Genomic DNA, 13,769 nt, shown 5'->3' on the forward strand with positions numbered 1-13,769 from the left:
CGCGGGTTGATAGGTTTTTGATAGGCAAGGGGATTAAGGGTTATGGGGAGAGGGCAGGAATGTGGAACTGAGCCACGACAGATCAGCCATGATCTTATGAATGGCGGGGAAGGCTCGAAGGGCTATATGGCCTACTCCTGCTCCTATTTCTTATGTTCTTATGTGGTGAATCTTGGCACACCTCTTCAATTCAGCTCTTTAGTCCCTGTGCTGAATCAAGGCTGTAATGAGGTCAGGAACTGAGTGACCCTGGCAGAACTGAGTGTTAGTGAGCAGTTTATTGCTAAGTAAGTGCCACTTGCTGGCACTGTCAAATCTACCATCCAGCACTTTGGTGATGAATGAGAGTAGATTAATGGGGTAGTAATTGACCAGGTTGGATTACTTCTGTTTTCTTGAGGACAAGATGTAATTGGGCAATTTTCCACAATGTCAGGTAGATGCCAGTATTATAGCTGCACTAAAACAGCTTGACCAGCAGTGCTGGAGCACATCTTCAATACTATTACCAGAATGTTTCCAGGGCTCATGGCCTTTGCGATATCCAGTGCCTTCAGCTGTTTCTTGATATCACATGGGCGTGTATGGGGGTCTCAGGGAGGGGTAGTAGCTCTGGTAGGGGAACATGTCGTGTCCTTTCAGGGTGGTTTGTCCACCGTCTGTCCCCACCTAGCACTCAGCTCTCACCTGTGGCTCCCCGTAGCTGTTTGCATGCGACAGCGACTTCACCCCGGGCAATGGCTTTGACAAGCTGGCTAAACCAGGTGCGGGCAGCCAACGGGTCTATCCCAGCATGTGAAGACAGACTCTGGCGGACTGAGTGGACAATACCAATGGAAGGTCCAACGATCAAGAAGATGGTCTTTGCAAGCGTCGTGGAACGCAAAGAGCAGGACAATACACAGAAGACGTCCTGGTCATCCACTGCACCAAGTCCCATCTCCAGCTGTCTTGACTCTTGTCTTGCCACTGAATCTAGATGGGAATTGGGAAGAGAGTGAGGCTGATGCTGCACAACTCTCCCTCACTTTAATCCAAATCAAACGCTAATCTCGATATCATCATCATCAACAACGCTTCAATCCTTGAAGTCCTGTGGCGATGGGCGAGCAACGAAACAGCAGGTGTGGATACACTGGGAGCTGTAGTCACGGACCTGCACACAGGCGGCTCAGGTCTAATGATTGTTTTCCACTGACTGAAGCAGCAGTAAAACTCGGCGTCTACCTGGGTGACTAGCAGTCCTCTTCAGGAACGCACTGCTCACCTCCGTAGAATGAGGAAGGGGCTAGAAAAGGTGCCCTAAACATTGCCCGCTTCACTACACCCTGGCCAGTTTACCGCAGCTGGCAGGGATCCCATCTTGTGGTCGAACAAACAAAATAAAACACAAGGTGACACAGCTCCCCATTGGCACTTGGAACGGGCGCCCCCTTTTGGACAACCCTACAGCAGACAGACCAGAGAGAAGAACAGCCTTAGTTGCCAGAGAGCTTGCAAGATACAACATTGACATTGCAGCCCTGAGTGAAATTAGTCTTGCCAACGTAGGTCAGTTGACTGAAACTGGAGGTAGATACACATTTTTTCTGGAGTGTTCGCAGCAGCGATGAGTGTTGTGATGCTGGAGTTGGATTTGCTGTCAGGAGTAACCTTGTTTGGAAACTTGATAGTCTACCCAAGGATGTGAACGACTGGCTTATGACATTACAGCTTCCGCTACAGAACCCTGATCAGCACCTGTGCCCCCACAATGAACAACCCGGAGAGATAAATGACAAGTTCTACGAAGAACTTGACGCCCTACTATCAGCAGTGAGCAGTACCGACAAGCTGATCTTGCTTGGCGATTTCAATGCAAGAGTAGGGTTTGACTCTGCAATCTGGCAGCCACTGAGTGGGCAAGTGTAACAGTAACGGCCTACTCTTAATGAAGACCTGTACAGCACACCAACACAACCTTCTGTTTGCCTACCCGTAACAAGATCTCTTGGATGCACCCCCCGCTTTAAGCATTGGCATCTTATCGATTATGTCATTGTCAGGAGAAAAGACAGGCAGGATGTCAGAGTGACCAAGGCCATGTGTGGCATTGACTGCTGGACAGATCACAGGCTCATTGCCTCCAAAATGAGGCTCCACATCAGACCCAAGAGGCGACCACCACGGAAGCAAGGTTATGAAAAGAATCAATGTGGCCAAGCTAAAGAACCCCAGCATAGCTTCAGCACTGACTGAAGACTTAGAAATCAAGCTTGCTGACCTACACCTTGCAGACAGCGCTGAGGACGACTGGGAACGCTTCAGGGATGCTGTCCATACATCTGCACTGAAGATGCTCGGGCCCTCTACCTGCAAGCAGCATGACTGGTTCGATGGGAATGATGAGGAGGTACAGGCTCTGCTTGTTGAAAAGCACTGTCTTCATCAGGCTTATCAGAACGACCCTTCATCAGCCACCAAGAAAAATGCTTTTACCAGTGCTCGCAGGACAGTCCAGAATAAACCGCATAAAATGCAGGTTGCCTGGCTGAGTGCCAAGCAGATGAAATACAGGGATACGCTGACAGAAATGACTTGAAATGGTTCTATGAAGTCTTCAACACCCTCAGTGGACCTCAATCTCTCGGAAGCTCCCCCCTCCTGAGTACAGATGGTACGACTCTCATTATAGAGAGGGCTCAGATCCTGCAGAGATGGGCTGAACACTTTGAAGCTGTCCTGAACCGACTGTCATCTATTAACGATGAGGTAATATCAGGATTCCCCAGGTCGATATCAACAGTGCCATGGATGACCCACCGGTAGTAGCTGAAGTCACACAGGCTGTCAGCCAGCGATCCAGTGGCAAAGCCCCAGGAGCAGATGCCATACCCGCAGTGATCTATAAAGTTGCTGGTCCTGCACTTATCGAAAAGCTCACTGAGTTGTTACAGGCCTTTTGGAAGCAAGGATCTGTTCCTCAGGAACTTGAAAATGCTTCCATCACACACCTCTACAAGAGGAAGAGCAATCGGCAAGTATGCGACAACCACCGAGGAATCTTGCTGCTCTCCATCACAGGAAAAACCCTTGCAAGAATCCTGCTAAATCGTCTGGTCACCCATCTGGAGCTGGGCCTGCTTCCAGAGTCACAGTATGGCTTCCGCAAAGGTCGCGAGACTATTGATATGATTTTTGCTGCGTGCCAACTTCAGGAGAAGTGTCAGGAGCAGAATCGCGAGCTCTATACAACCTTTGTTGACCTTGCGAAAGACTTCGACACTGTCAGCCAACAAGGCCTGTGGACGATCATGTCAAAGTTTGGCTGTTTCCCACCCCCCCCCCCCGCCCCCAGTTCATTCAAATGGTACGCCAGTTCCATGATGGCCAGAGTACCGGATGGCGGAGAATCCTCTGAGGCATTCCCAGTTACCAGTGGGGTCAAACAGGGCTGTGTGTTCGCACCCACACTGTTCAGCATGATGTTTACTGCCATGCCGAATGTTGCCTCAAGTATAGAGTGGATGGGAAACTCTTCAACCTGAGAAGACTTCAAGCTATTACCAAAATGAAGGAGACTGTTCTGTGAGATTTCCTCTTTGCCGATGACTGTGCCCTGTATACTGGCTCAGAGCCAGAGATACAAGTCAGTATGAACAAATTTTCCACAGCTTGTGACAACTTTGGACTCACCGTCAACATTAAAAAGACTGAAGTCATGCACCAGCCTGCTCTGCATGCATCTCTCAGAACAGTCTCCTTCATTTTGGTAATAGCTTGAAGTCTCCTCAGGTTGAAGAGTTTCCCATCCACTCTGTACTTGAGGCAACATTTGGCATGGCAGTAAACATCATGCACCATACAAAACCCATAATCACAATCAAAGGGCAGAAACTACAGGCAGTGGACCAGTTCACTTATCTTGGCAGTACCCTCTCCCACGTAGTGACTATTGATACAGAAGTTAACAGCAGAATAGCAAAGGCAAGTTCCGCTTTCGGTAGACTCCGCTCCACTGTACGGGAACATTGAGGAATCAGCCCAGCAACAAAACTGAAGGTCTACAGCATCGCGGTACTTCTGTATGCCTGTGAAACGTGGACTGTGTTTCGAAGGCATGCAAGACAGCTCAATCATTTCCACATGACTTCTTTGCAGAATATTATGCATCAGATGGCAAGACAAAGTACCAGACACTGAAATTCTCTCTAGAGCAAGTCTACCATTAGTCCACACACTGCTGATGAGAACGCAGACCTGGTGGGCAGGTCATGTCATCCATATGTCAGATGAGTGCATACCCAAGCAGCTCCTTTTTGAGGAACTCTGCTGGAAGACGCTCGCATGAGGGCAGAAGAAATGTTTCAAAGACACTCTCAAGGCCTCCTTGAAGTCACTTGACATTGACACGACCACCTGGGAAACGCTGGCACAAAACCACTCTACCTGGTGTTGCCTCATTCACAAAGGCTGTCAAAGTGCATTGCTGAAGCACAACTTAAGCACGAGCTGCGGAAGTCCAGAACCACCAGTGCAAAAACTACAGGTATACAGTATGTGCCAGGAAATCCCATGCCTGAAATTGGCCTGATCAGTCATCTTTGGACACATTGCAACCAGCCTGAAAATGACTAATGGTGTCGAGGTCCTCATCGATGATGATGGACAAACAACAACATTGATATCATATGGAGTGAGTTGGCTTTTGGATCATCCATTTGGACCTTCCAGTTTAAGATGGTTGCAAATGCTTCAGTTTTGTCTTTTGTGCTTTTCTTCATCTTCTTTTGAGGATGGGAATATTTGGATCTTTCTTCTCCATTGTCCACCACCATTCACAATTGGACATGGCAGCATTGCTAAGCTTAGACCTGATCCACTGGTTTTGAGATCACTTAGCTCTGTCTGTTGCCTGCTCTTTGGTTTGCATATAGTCCTGCATTGTAGCTTTACCAGGTTAACGACTCATTTTTAGGTATGCCTGGTGCTATTCCTGGCATGCTTACCTGCATTCTTCACTGAACCGTTATTGATTCCCTGGCTTGATGGTAGTGGTGGAATGGGAGGTGTGCAGGACCATGAGGCTACAGATTGTAGTTACATGCAATTATCCTGCTGATAGATCCCGACAGTGCAGAGGGAGGTCATTTGGCCCATCGAGTCTGCACTGACTCTCCAACAGAGTAACCTACCCATGACTTATTCTCATAACTCATGTATTTTTCCCCTCTAATCCCCCTAACCTTGGGACATTAAAGGGCAATTTAGCATGGCCAGTCTATCTAATTTGCACATCTTTGGACTGTGGGAGGAAACCTATGTAAGCACGGGGCAGCAGTGCTAACTACTGTGCTGCCTGATCAGTCACAATATCTCCTGGATGCCAGTTTTGAATACTAGATGTGGTTGAAATCTATCCCATTTAGCAACATGCTAGTGCCACACAACACAATGTGAAGACAGGACTTTGTCTCTACAAGCTCTGTATGGTGACCACCCCTAACAATAACTGTCATAGACAAACATCTATGTCAATGTCAACAGGAAGATTGGTGAGGACGAGATCAGGTCTTTCCTTGTACTGGTTTTCTCACCATCTGCCACAGCCCCAGCCTACCAGCTGTGTCCTTTAAGACTCAGCCAACTTGGCACTGGTGGTGTCACATATCCAGAGTATATTCTGTGCCCTTGCCATCTTCAGTGCTTTTTCCAAATGGTGTTCAGAATGGAAGAGTACTCATTCAGGTGGGTGCAGTAGGTGGTAATCAGCAGGAAGTTTCATTGCCTCTTTGATCTGATATGATGAGACTCATTGGGTCCAGTCAATGTTGAAGACTCCCAGGGGACGACCTCCCTATAGCATTGTATCCTCCCATCTCTGATGAGTCTGTTCTGCTGGTGGGACAGAACATATCCATGGGTGGTGATGATGATATCTGGGACATTGTCTATAAGGGTATGATTCCATAACTATGACTGTCAGACTGTTGTTTGACTGATCTGTGGGATAGCTCTCTCAACTTCGGCACAAGCTCCCAGAACTCATAAGGAAGACTTTGCAGTGTTGACAGAGCTGTCATTGTCATTTAAAGAATTAAGTTAAACTCTGCTAAAAAAGGCCTAATTAGTTTATTAGGTATTGTTAGAACTGGATCAGAACTGTCTAGGATGTGTCTAGGGCGGTGGATAGAGGAGAGCCGGTGGATGTGGTCTTTCTTGATTTTCAGAAGGTGTTTGACAAGGTACCTCACAAGAGGTTATTGCAGAAGGTAAGGGGTCTTGGAGTTGGGGGTAGTGTGTTAGCGTGGATAGAGGATTGGCTGTCAAATAGGAGGCAGAGAGTGGAGGTCAATGGGTGCTATTCAGATTGGCGGTTGGTGACTAGTGGAGTGCCCTAGGGGTCGGTGCTGGGGCCTCAGCTATTTACCATTTATATAGATGATCTGGAGGAGGGAACCGAGTGTATGGTGTCGAAATTTGCTGATGACACCAAGATTGGTGGAACGGCAAATTGCGTGGAGGGTGTGGGGAGTCTGCAGAAGGATCTAGATAGGCTGGGCGAATGGGCCAGGAACTGGCAAATGGAATTTAATGTTGGCAAGTGCGAGGTGGTCCACTTTGGTAGGAAGAATGGTAGGAAGGACTATTACTTACGTGGCGAAAAACTGCAGCAGGCGACGGTGCAGAGGGACCTCAGGGTCCTTGTGCATGAGTCGCAAAAACCCAGCCTGCAGGTGCAGCAGGTGGTCAGGAAGGCGAATGGGATGCTGGCCTTCATAGCGAGGGGGATTGAATATAAAAGTAGGGAGGTCTTGCTGCAGCTGTATAGGGCACTGGTGAGGCCGCAGCTGGAGTACTGTGTGCAGTTTTGGTCGCCACACTTACGCAAGGATATTTTGGCCTTGGAGGGAGTGCAGAGGAGGTTTACTAGGCTGATGCCGGAGTTGAGGGGGTTGAACTATGAGGAGAGGCTGAATAAACTAGGCTTGTACTCGTTAGAGTTTAGAAGAACATAAGAACATAAGAAATAGGAGCAGGAGTAGGCCATCTAGCCCTTCGAGCCTGCCCCGCCATTCGATAAGATCATGGCTGATCTGTCGCTGCTCAGTTCCACTTTCCCGCCCTCTCCCCATAACCCTTAATCCCCTCTTTTATCAAAAACCCATCAACCCGCGTCTTAAAAATATTTAGCGAGGCAGCCTCCACCACTTCAACGGGCAGAGAATTCCAGAGATTCACCACCCTTTGAGTGAAGAAGTTCCTCCTCAACTCCGTTCTAAACCGCCCCCCTTTTATCTTGAGGCTGTGCCCCCTAGTCCTACTGTCTTTTTTGAGCGGGAAGAGTCTCTCCACCTCTATCCTATCCATCCCATTCATCATCTTATACGTCTCAATGAGATCTCCCCTCATTCTTCTAAACTCTAACGAGTACAAGCCCAGTTTATTCAGCCTCTCCTCATAGCTCAACCCCCTCAACTCCAGTATCAGCCTAGTAAACCTCCTCTGCACTCCCTCCAAGGTCAAAATATCTTTGCGCAGGTGCGGCGCCCAAAACTGCACACAGTACTCCAGCTGCGGCCTCACCAATGCCCTATACAGCTGCAGCAAGACCTCCCTACTTTTATATTCAATCCCCCTCGCTATGAAGGCCAGCATCCCATTCGCCTTCCTGACCACCTGCTGCACCTGCAAGCTGGGTTTTTGCGACTCATGCACAAGGACCCCGAGGTCCCTCTGCACCGTCACCTGCTGCAGTTTTTCGCCCCGTAAGTAATAGTCCTTCCTACCATTCTTCCTACCAAAGTGGACCACCTTACACTTGCCAACATTAAATTCCATTTGCCATTTCCTGGCCCATTCGCCCAGCCTAACTAGATCCTTCTGCAGACTCTCCACACCCTCCGCACAATTTGCCGTTCCCCCAATCTTGGTGTCATCAGCAAATTTCGACACCCTACACTCGGTTCCCTCCTCCAGATCATCTATGTAAATGGTAAAAAGCTGAGGCCCCAGCACTGACCCCTGGGGCACTCCACTAGTCACCATCCGCCAATCCGAATAGCACCCGTTGACTCCCACTCTCTGCCTCCTATTTGACAACCAATCCTCTATCCACGCTAACACCCTACCCCCAACTCCATGTCCCTCGACCTTCTGCAATAACCTCTTGTGAGGTACTTTGTCAAACGCCTTCTGAAAATCTAGAAAGACCACATCCACCGGCTCTCCTGTATCCACCGCCCTAGACACATACTCATAGAACTCCAGTAAATTTGTCAGACACGACTTCCCTTTAATGAAACCGTGCTGCGTCTGCTCTATCAAGCAATTCCCTTCAAGATGCCTCGCAATTTCCTCCTTAATGACAGATTCTAACATTTTACCTACCACAGACGTTAAACTAACCGGCCTATAATTCCCCGCCTTTTGCCTGGCACCCTTCTTAAACAACGGCGTAACATTAGCCGTTTTCCAATCATCCGGCACTTCCCCGGAATCCAGCGACGTCTGGAAAATAACCACCAAGGCATCCACTATCACCTCCGCCATTTCTTTCAGAACCCTCGGATGCATTCCATCCGGTCCTGGGGACTTGTCCACAATCAGCATCTCCAGTCTGTCGAGCACCGCCTCTCTAGTAACAGTAATGTCATTAAGACCCTCCAGTCCTACCACCTTTCCATCGCTAACACCCGGCAAATTATTCACGTCCTCCTCCGTGAAGACAGAAACAAAAAAGTTATTCAATACCTTAGCCATATCCCCATCCCCTACCACTAGGTCCCCTTTCTCATCCTCTAAAGGACCAACATTCACCCTAGCCAGCCTCTTCCTTTTTATATATTTATAAAAACTCTTGCTATCCTTTTTTACATTAAGCGCTAGCCCAGCTTCATAGTTTCTCCTACCCTTCTTTATCAACTTCTTTGTCAATCTTTGTTGACATTTAAACCTCTCCCAATCCTCTTCTCGCCCACTATCCTTAGCTACTCTAAATTCCTCCGCTTTTAATTTAACACTTTCCTTCACCTCCTTCGTTATCCACGGCTTATTACCTCTCCTCCTACTATCCTTTTTGACCATCAGAATAAATTTCCGCTGAGCACCAAGAAAGATCTCCTTAAAGATCCTCCACTGCTCCTCAAGATCTCATTGAGACATATAAGATGATGAATGGGATGGATAGGATAGAGGTGGAGAGACTCTTCCCGCTCAGAAAGGACAGTAGGACTAGGGGGCACAGCCTCAAGATAAATGGGGGGCAGTTTAGAACGGAGTTGAGGAGGAACTTCTTCACTCAAAGGGTGGTGAATCTCTGGAATTCTCTGCCCGTTGAAGTGGTGGAGGCTGCCTCGCTAAATATTTTTAAGACGCGGGTTGATGGGTTTTTGATAAGCGAGGGGATTAAGGGTTATGGGGAGAGGGCAGGAAAGTGGAACCGAGTCACGACAGATCAGCCATGATCTTATTGAATGGCGAGGCAGGCTCGAAGGACTAGATGGCCTACTCCTGCTCCTATTTCTTATGTTCTGTTCTTATGTTCTAACTGTAAACATCAGGAACAATTAGCAAATTGATAAAATAATTGTATCATGGTGAAGTTGTTTATTAGTTCAGCATTTTATGCAAATAATTTTCTACATCATTTTACTGTCCTATCTTTAGGATTATGTAATGGGTTATGTACATTTGTGATCAGTATTTTGTATTTAAATGTGTTGCTTTAGTTCAGACTTCTAAAGCATTGATGCATATGGAAACAAAGAACTTGAATTATATAACATCTTCAATGTACACAGCAGGTTTCAAATATTTCACAGCCAATTAATTACTTCTGAAATATAGTCACTGTTGTAATAGGTTAAACAATATTGGAATTATACGCTTGGAGCAAATGTTTTGCAAACTGCTTGTAGTTGATGACATTGGCCAACTGGATGAATTTATGCCAAGGTACTATTTTTCTTTCATGCATTTTGCTTGGCAGAACATAGCAGTGTTTATTTTAGCAGCTTATAAAAATACTATTTTAAAGAAAGGTTTCATTTTTAATAGAATTCACCCTTGGAAGAGAAGGATGCACCTGGCAATTTCTTATGTTGGGTCCAGTCAAGGTGAGAGATTGCTTCAAAGAACCATTGTTTTACTTTTAATTTTACGCCATTTGCTATTCATTTTCTTTCCGTGTTGCAGGAAACCGGTGTTTGTTCATCATGTAAGTGGTCGCTTTGATGTTGGAAATCTTCCATCTTATATTGACTGTATCAAATATTTCCAGAAGCATGGAGATGCAAAATGATTGGAAAACTGCAAGTCATTTGAATCAATGTTTTTAAAGATTTGCGAATGGACTTTGTACAGTCCCTATATTCACTTCCTTTTTATTAATGCTTCTCAAGATGAACTGATTAATGGTGAAAACAAAGGAAAATCTCTGGAATCAAGTATCTAATTCCCAATATCCTATAGTGATATAAGGTCCTGAATTACTGTTTTTTAAAAATACATTTCTATCACAGTATGGTTGAGTGTACACTATCCAGAAATGCAAAGCTGTAGATTTCTCATCTTGCTTAAATTGAAACTGGAATCTATTTCATTCATTAGATTAGTGGCAGTACAGCTACAACATAAGAGGTCTCATTAAGAAAATGATGTGCATAAAAGTTCAGGTATAGCATGGTTCTACAAGAAATATTAATTTTTAGAATGATGCAGCTGCAAGACATTTGAAATCAATTCAGTAATTTATATGGAAGTTTCTTTAGGACTTCAGTGTTCAAATGCTTCATATTGAGGGCATACTGCAGTGGAATTTAGTTTGTATCGATCCAGCAAAGAGCCCAGATATGACTGAATAGTCTCCGTGTTTTTAATTTCTCACAGTTATAAGTCATCATTCAAAGTAGTGGTATAGCTGTAAAAGTTTGAAAGTAACTCAGCTTTTTAAATATTGTAATTATGAAATTACTTGAAATGAAGTGATAACATTTTGGCACTTATTACACGCCTCAGTGACATCAATGCTAGTATTTTTAAAATTAAGTTCACTACTTGTAACCTTGTTAAGCTGAATTGAGTGGAAGAATTTTGAAATTGCAGTTTATTGTACCATATAAAAAAAGTTAATTTTCTAATTTTAACCTTTTGTATCAAATGAACCAGTTGGTTTGGAAGTTAAAACTTTAGAAATAAACTATTGTAATGAAGTGAAAAATGTTTTACCACTATTCAACATGCAAGGTAGTATGATGGAAGTGCCTATAGTTTTGCAGGAATTGGTAACATGTATAGGTACACCTTATCAAGGCTCAGGGTAAAAATATTTCAGAGCAGACAGATCTCATTTGTAGTTCTTATTGCAGCTTTTTCCCTTCAGTGTTTATTTGGCATTGAAGCAAGTAAAATTCAAAGATCTTAGTGCCAAATTTTGTATCTTTATTTTTCTAATATGTACAGTACATTTTTAGGTGCAATTTTGTTATTAGTTATATTATTGCTAAAATGTGATGCATGTTGCTGAAGCTTTTAGCCTTTCACTATTAGAACAAACCAAAAATGCCAGATTTCAAATAATTACAATTTATGCTATGAGAAAAGAATGCCAACTGGCTGACAAGTTGACTCTGGCTAAGGCTTTGGCATGGAGAAAGCAACAGGGAACTATATGCTCCCTAAGCAAATCAAAAAAAGTATAAGGCTTGAACTTGTTCTTTTTGTTTGCAAAGAACGGGTATCTGCGTATGGATATATGTCACTTGTAGCAAGTGTAGATGCCATGTTACGAGCTTGACCATCTTAAATTGGTTGTTAGTGTAGCTATTAGCACGCACAGGATTGTTCAGCAAGTGTTTGCTGTCCAATCCCAGAATTTCATCTAAGAGTAGACGTTTAAGATAAAAGTGCAGATGCTGAGATCTGAAACAAAAGCAGAAAATGCTGGAAAACATCACATCTGACAGCATCTGTGGAGGGAGAACAGAACAAGTCTGGATGAGTCTTCATCAAAAGGCTCATCTAGACTCAATGTTAGCTCTGTTCTCTCTCCACAAATGTGGTCAGACATGCTGAGATTTTCCAGCATTTTCTGTTTTTGTAACGTTTTGTTTTGGATTTTGCAAGTATGGGCTGGCTGAATATGTTTTATCTTCTGTCTAATATGAACATAAGCTTGAAGCAAAAATAGAGTGTAGAGCTATCATGACCAGATCATTGTTCACTCTTTATCATGCAAACTTGTGCAACCCACCACTCTTGGATCTAAAGTGCCCAGTTGACCTCAATTTGGAAAGGCAACATATCTCAAATGTGAACAGGGTAAGCAAGCCATTTAATGTTGCGTCGATTCAGTGGTCATGCGAGACATATTTTCCACTAACAGGATGCTGCCATCAATTCTGCCTAACGCACAATTGAGCAACTGTGTGTGTAAATTTCAGTGCAATGTCATGTTAAATATGTAAACTGTCCATCCCAACAATGGAACATACACATTCTTCTGAGATAAGTAGAAACAGCTCACACTCAGCTAGCTTGTGCTTGCACAAACCAAAGGTAAACATCTACTTTCTGATGTGATTCCACGATTGGGTAGCGTTTGCTGAACAACGAGCTGCATTTCAAGCTCAACTATGCCTCCTAAAAGCAATATTCATATGAAGCGACCAGCTCTCTACAAACAGAATGCATATACTAAAGCTATACTCCTTTTTTGAATTACCTGGGAGCCTGTAGATAGATCCCTGTTGCTTTCTCCATGACAATGCTCAACCAGTAAGATTTGTCAATCAATCAGCATCTTTTTCTTCTATACCATAAATTGTTTGATAGCTTCTAATTTGATATTCTTGCATTTGTCCTTATGCAAGGTGAAAAGCTTTAGTAACATGCCTCTTTTCAACAATATTCAAGTTCTATTATCAAGTGACTATTTATATAAATTATTTTATAACATCTTTCCAAATCAAGGCCTAGCAATTCATACTTTCAGCATCTTTACTGCAGACTACTAACCAATATCCAATTGACAGCTCAATTTTAGAGCAAGCACAAACAATTATATTTCTGGTGTAACATATTTAAACTGTGATTTAGAGTACTGAAAACATTGAGGCCTAAAGTAAATTCTGAAGAATTCTCAATTTCTGCAGGTTCTTTTAACACTTAACTGGAAATAAGAAATTATACTACACAAGAGTAACATCTCAATTAAATTACTGGATACCAAGGTGGAATCCTCTGCCTCCATCATGGTGAGTTTGGGGGCAATAGGACATTTAATCCAGTTGGAGGATGGCATGGGAGGGGGCGGGGCAAGAGGGTTTTTCATTCAAAGGCACTTACTGCCTGATCAAGGGATCCTAGTCATTGCAGAGAGCCACTCCTCTGCCCTTGCTGCTGACTCAGAACCCCTTCTACTACCACCCAACTGTCCCAGGCAATCCTAAGCTCTGTGTAGATGTAGCAGTGGAAGCAATCATTGTCTGATGGACAATGCCACCAGAGAGTAAAGAGCTATTGGCTGCTGATTGGTCAGCAGCTCTTGAAGAACAAGAATTTTGCCCCGGGGATCCTGATTAGGTGCTGGATTAACAGTTAATTTGGCAGGCCTTCCTGAAAAGAGGCAATGTAGGGCTCATGTCAACTGTCAGCACCTCCATTAAATATTGCCACATGTAATAGGGATACCTGAACCATATTCTAGTTGTATGATTTGGTTTATTGTTACTAATGTAATCACAATACTAAACCATCTTTAAAATATTTTAACATTGAGTGCCTGATTT

General features: G+C 44.3%; 1 protein-coding gene across 3 annotated transcripts in view; it reads left to right on the forward strand.

Annotated features, from left to right (window-relative positions):
• LOC145350024 (glucose-1-phosphate thymidylyltransferase) overlaps nt 1–13,769 on the forward strand; it is a 69,056-nt gene that overhangs the window by 12,067 nt on the left and 43,220 nt on the right. For 2 of the 3 annotated variants that reach the window (XM_080198834.1, XM_080198835.1), the window contains 2 exons: nt 10,039–10,097; nt 10,177–10,289. In XM_080198834.1, coding sequence (XP_080054960.1) covers nt 10,039–10,097; nt 10,177–10,282 — 165 coding nt within the window. In that variant the 3' untranslated portion in view covers nt 10,283–10,289. Of the gene's footprint in view, nt 1–10,038; nt 10,098–10,176; nt 10,290–13,769 lie in introns of those variants that run through there. The other variant, XM_080198836.1, reaches the window with a different exon arrangement.

This window comes from Carcharhinus amblyrhynchos, chromosome 11, assembly GCF_965287045.1.
Source record: "Carcharhinus amblyrhynchos chromosome 11, sCarAmb.v2.hapA, whole genome shotgun sequence".
Classification (NCBI taxonomy): Eukaryota; Metazoa; Chordata; class Chondrichthyes; order Carcharhiniformes; family Carcharhinidae; genus Carcharhinus; species Carcharhinus amblyrhynchos.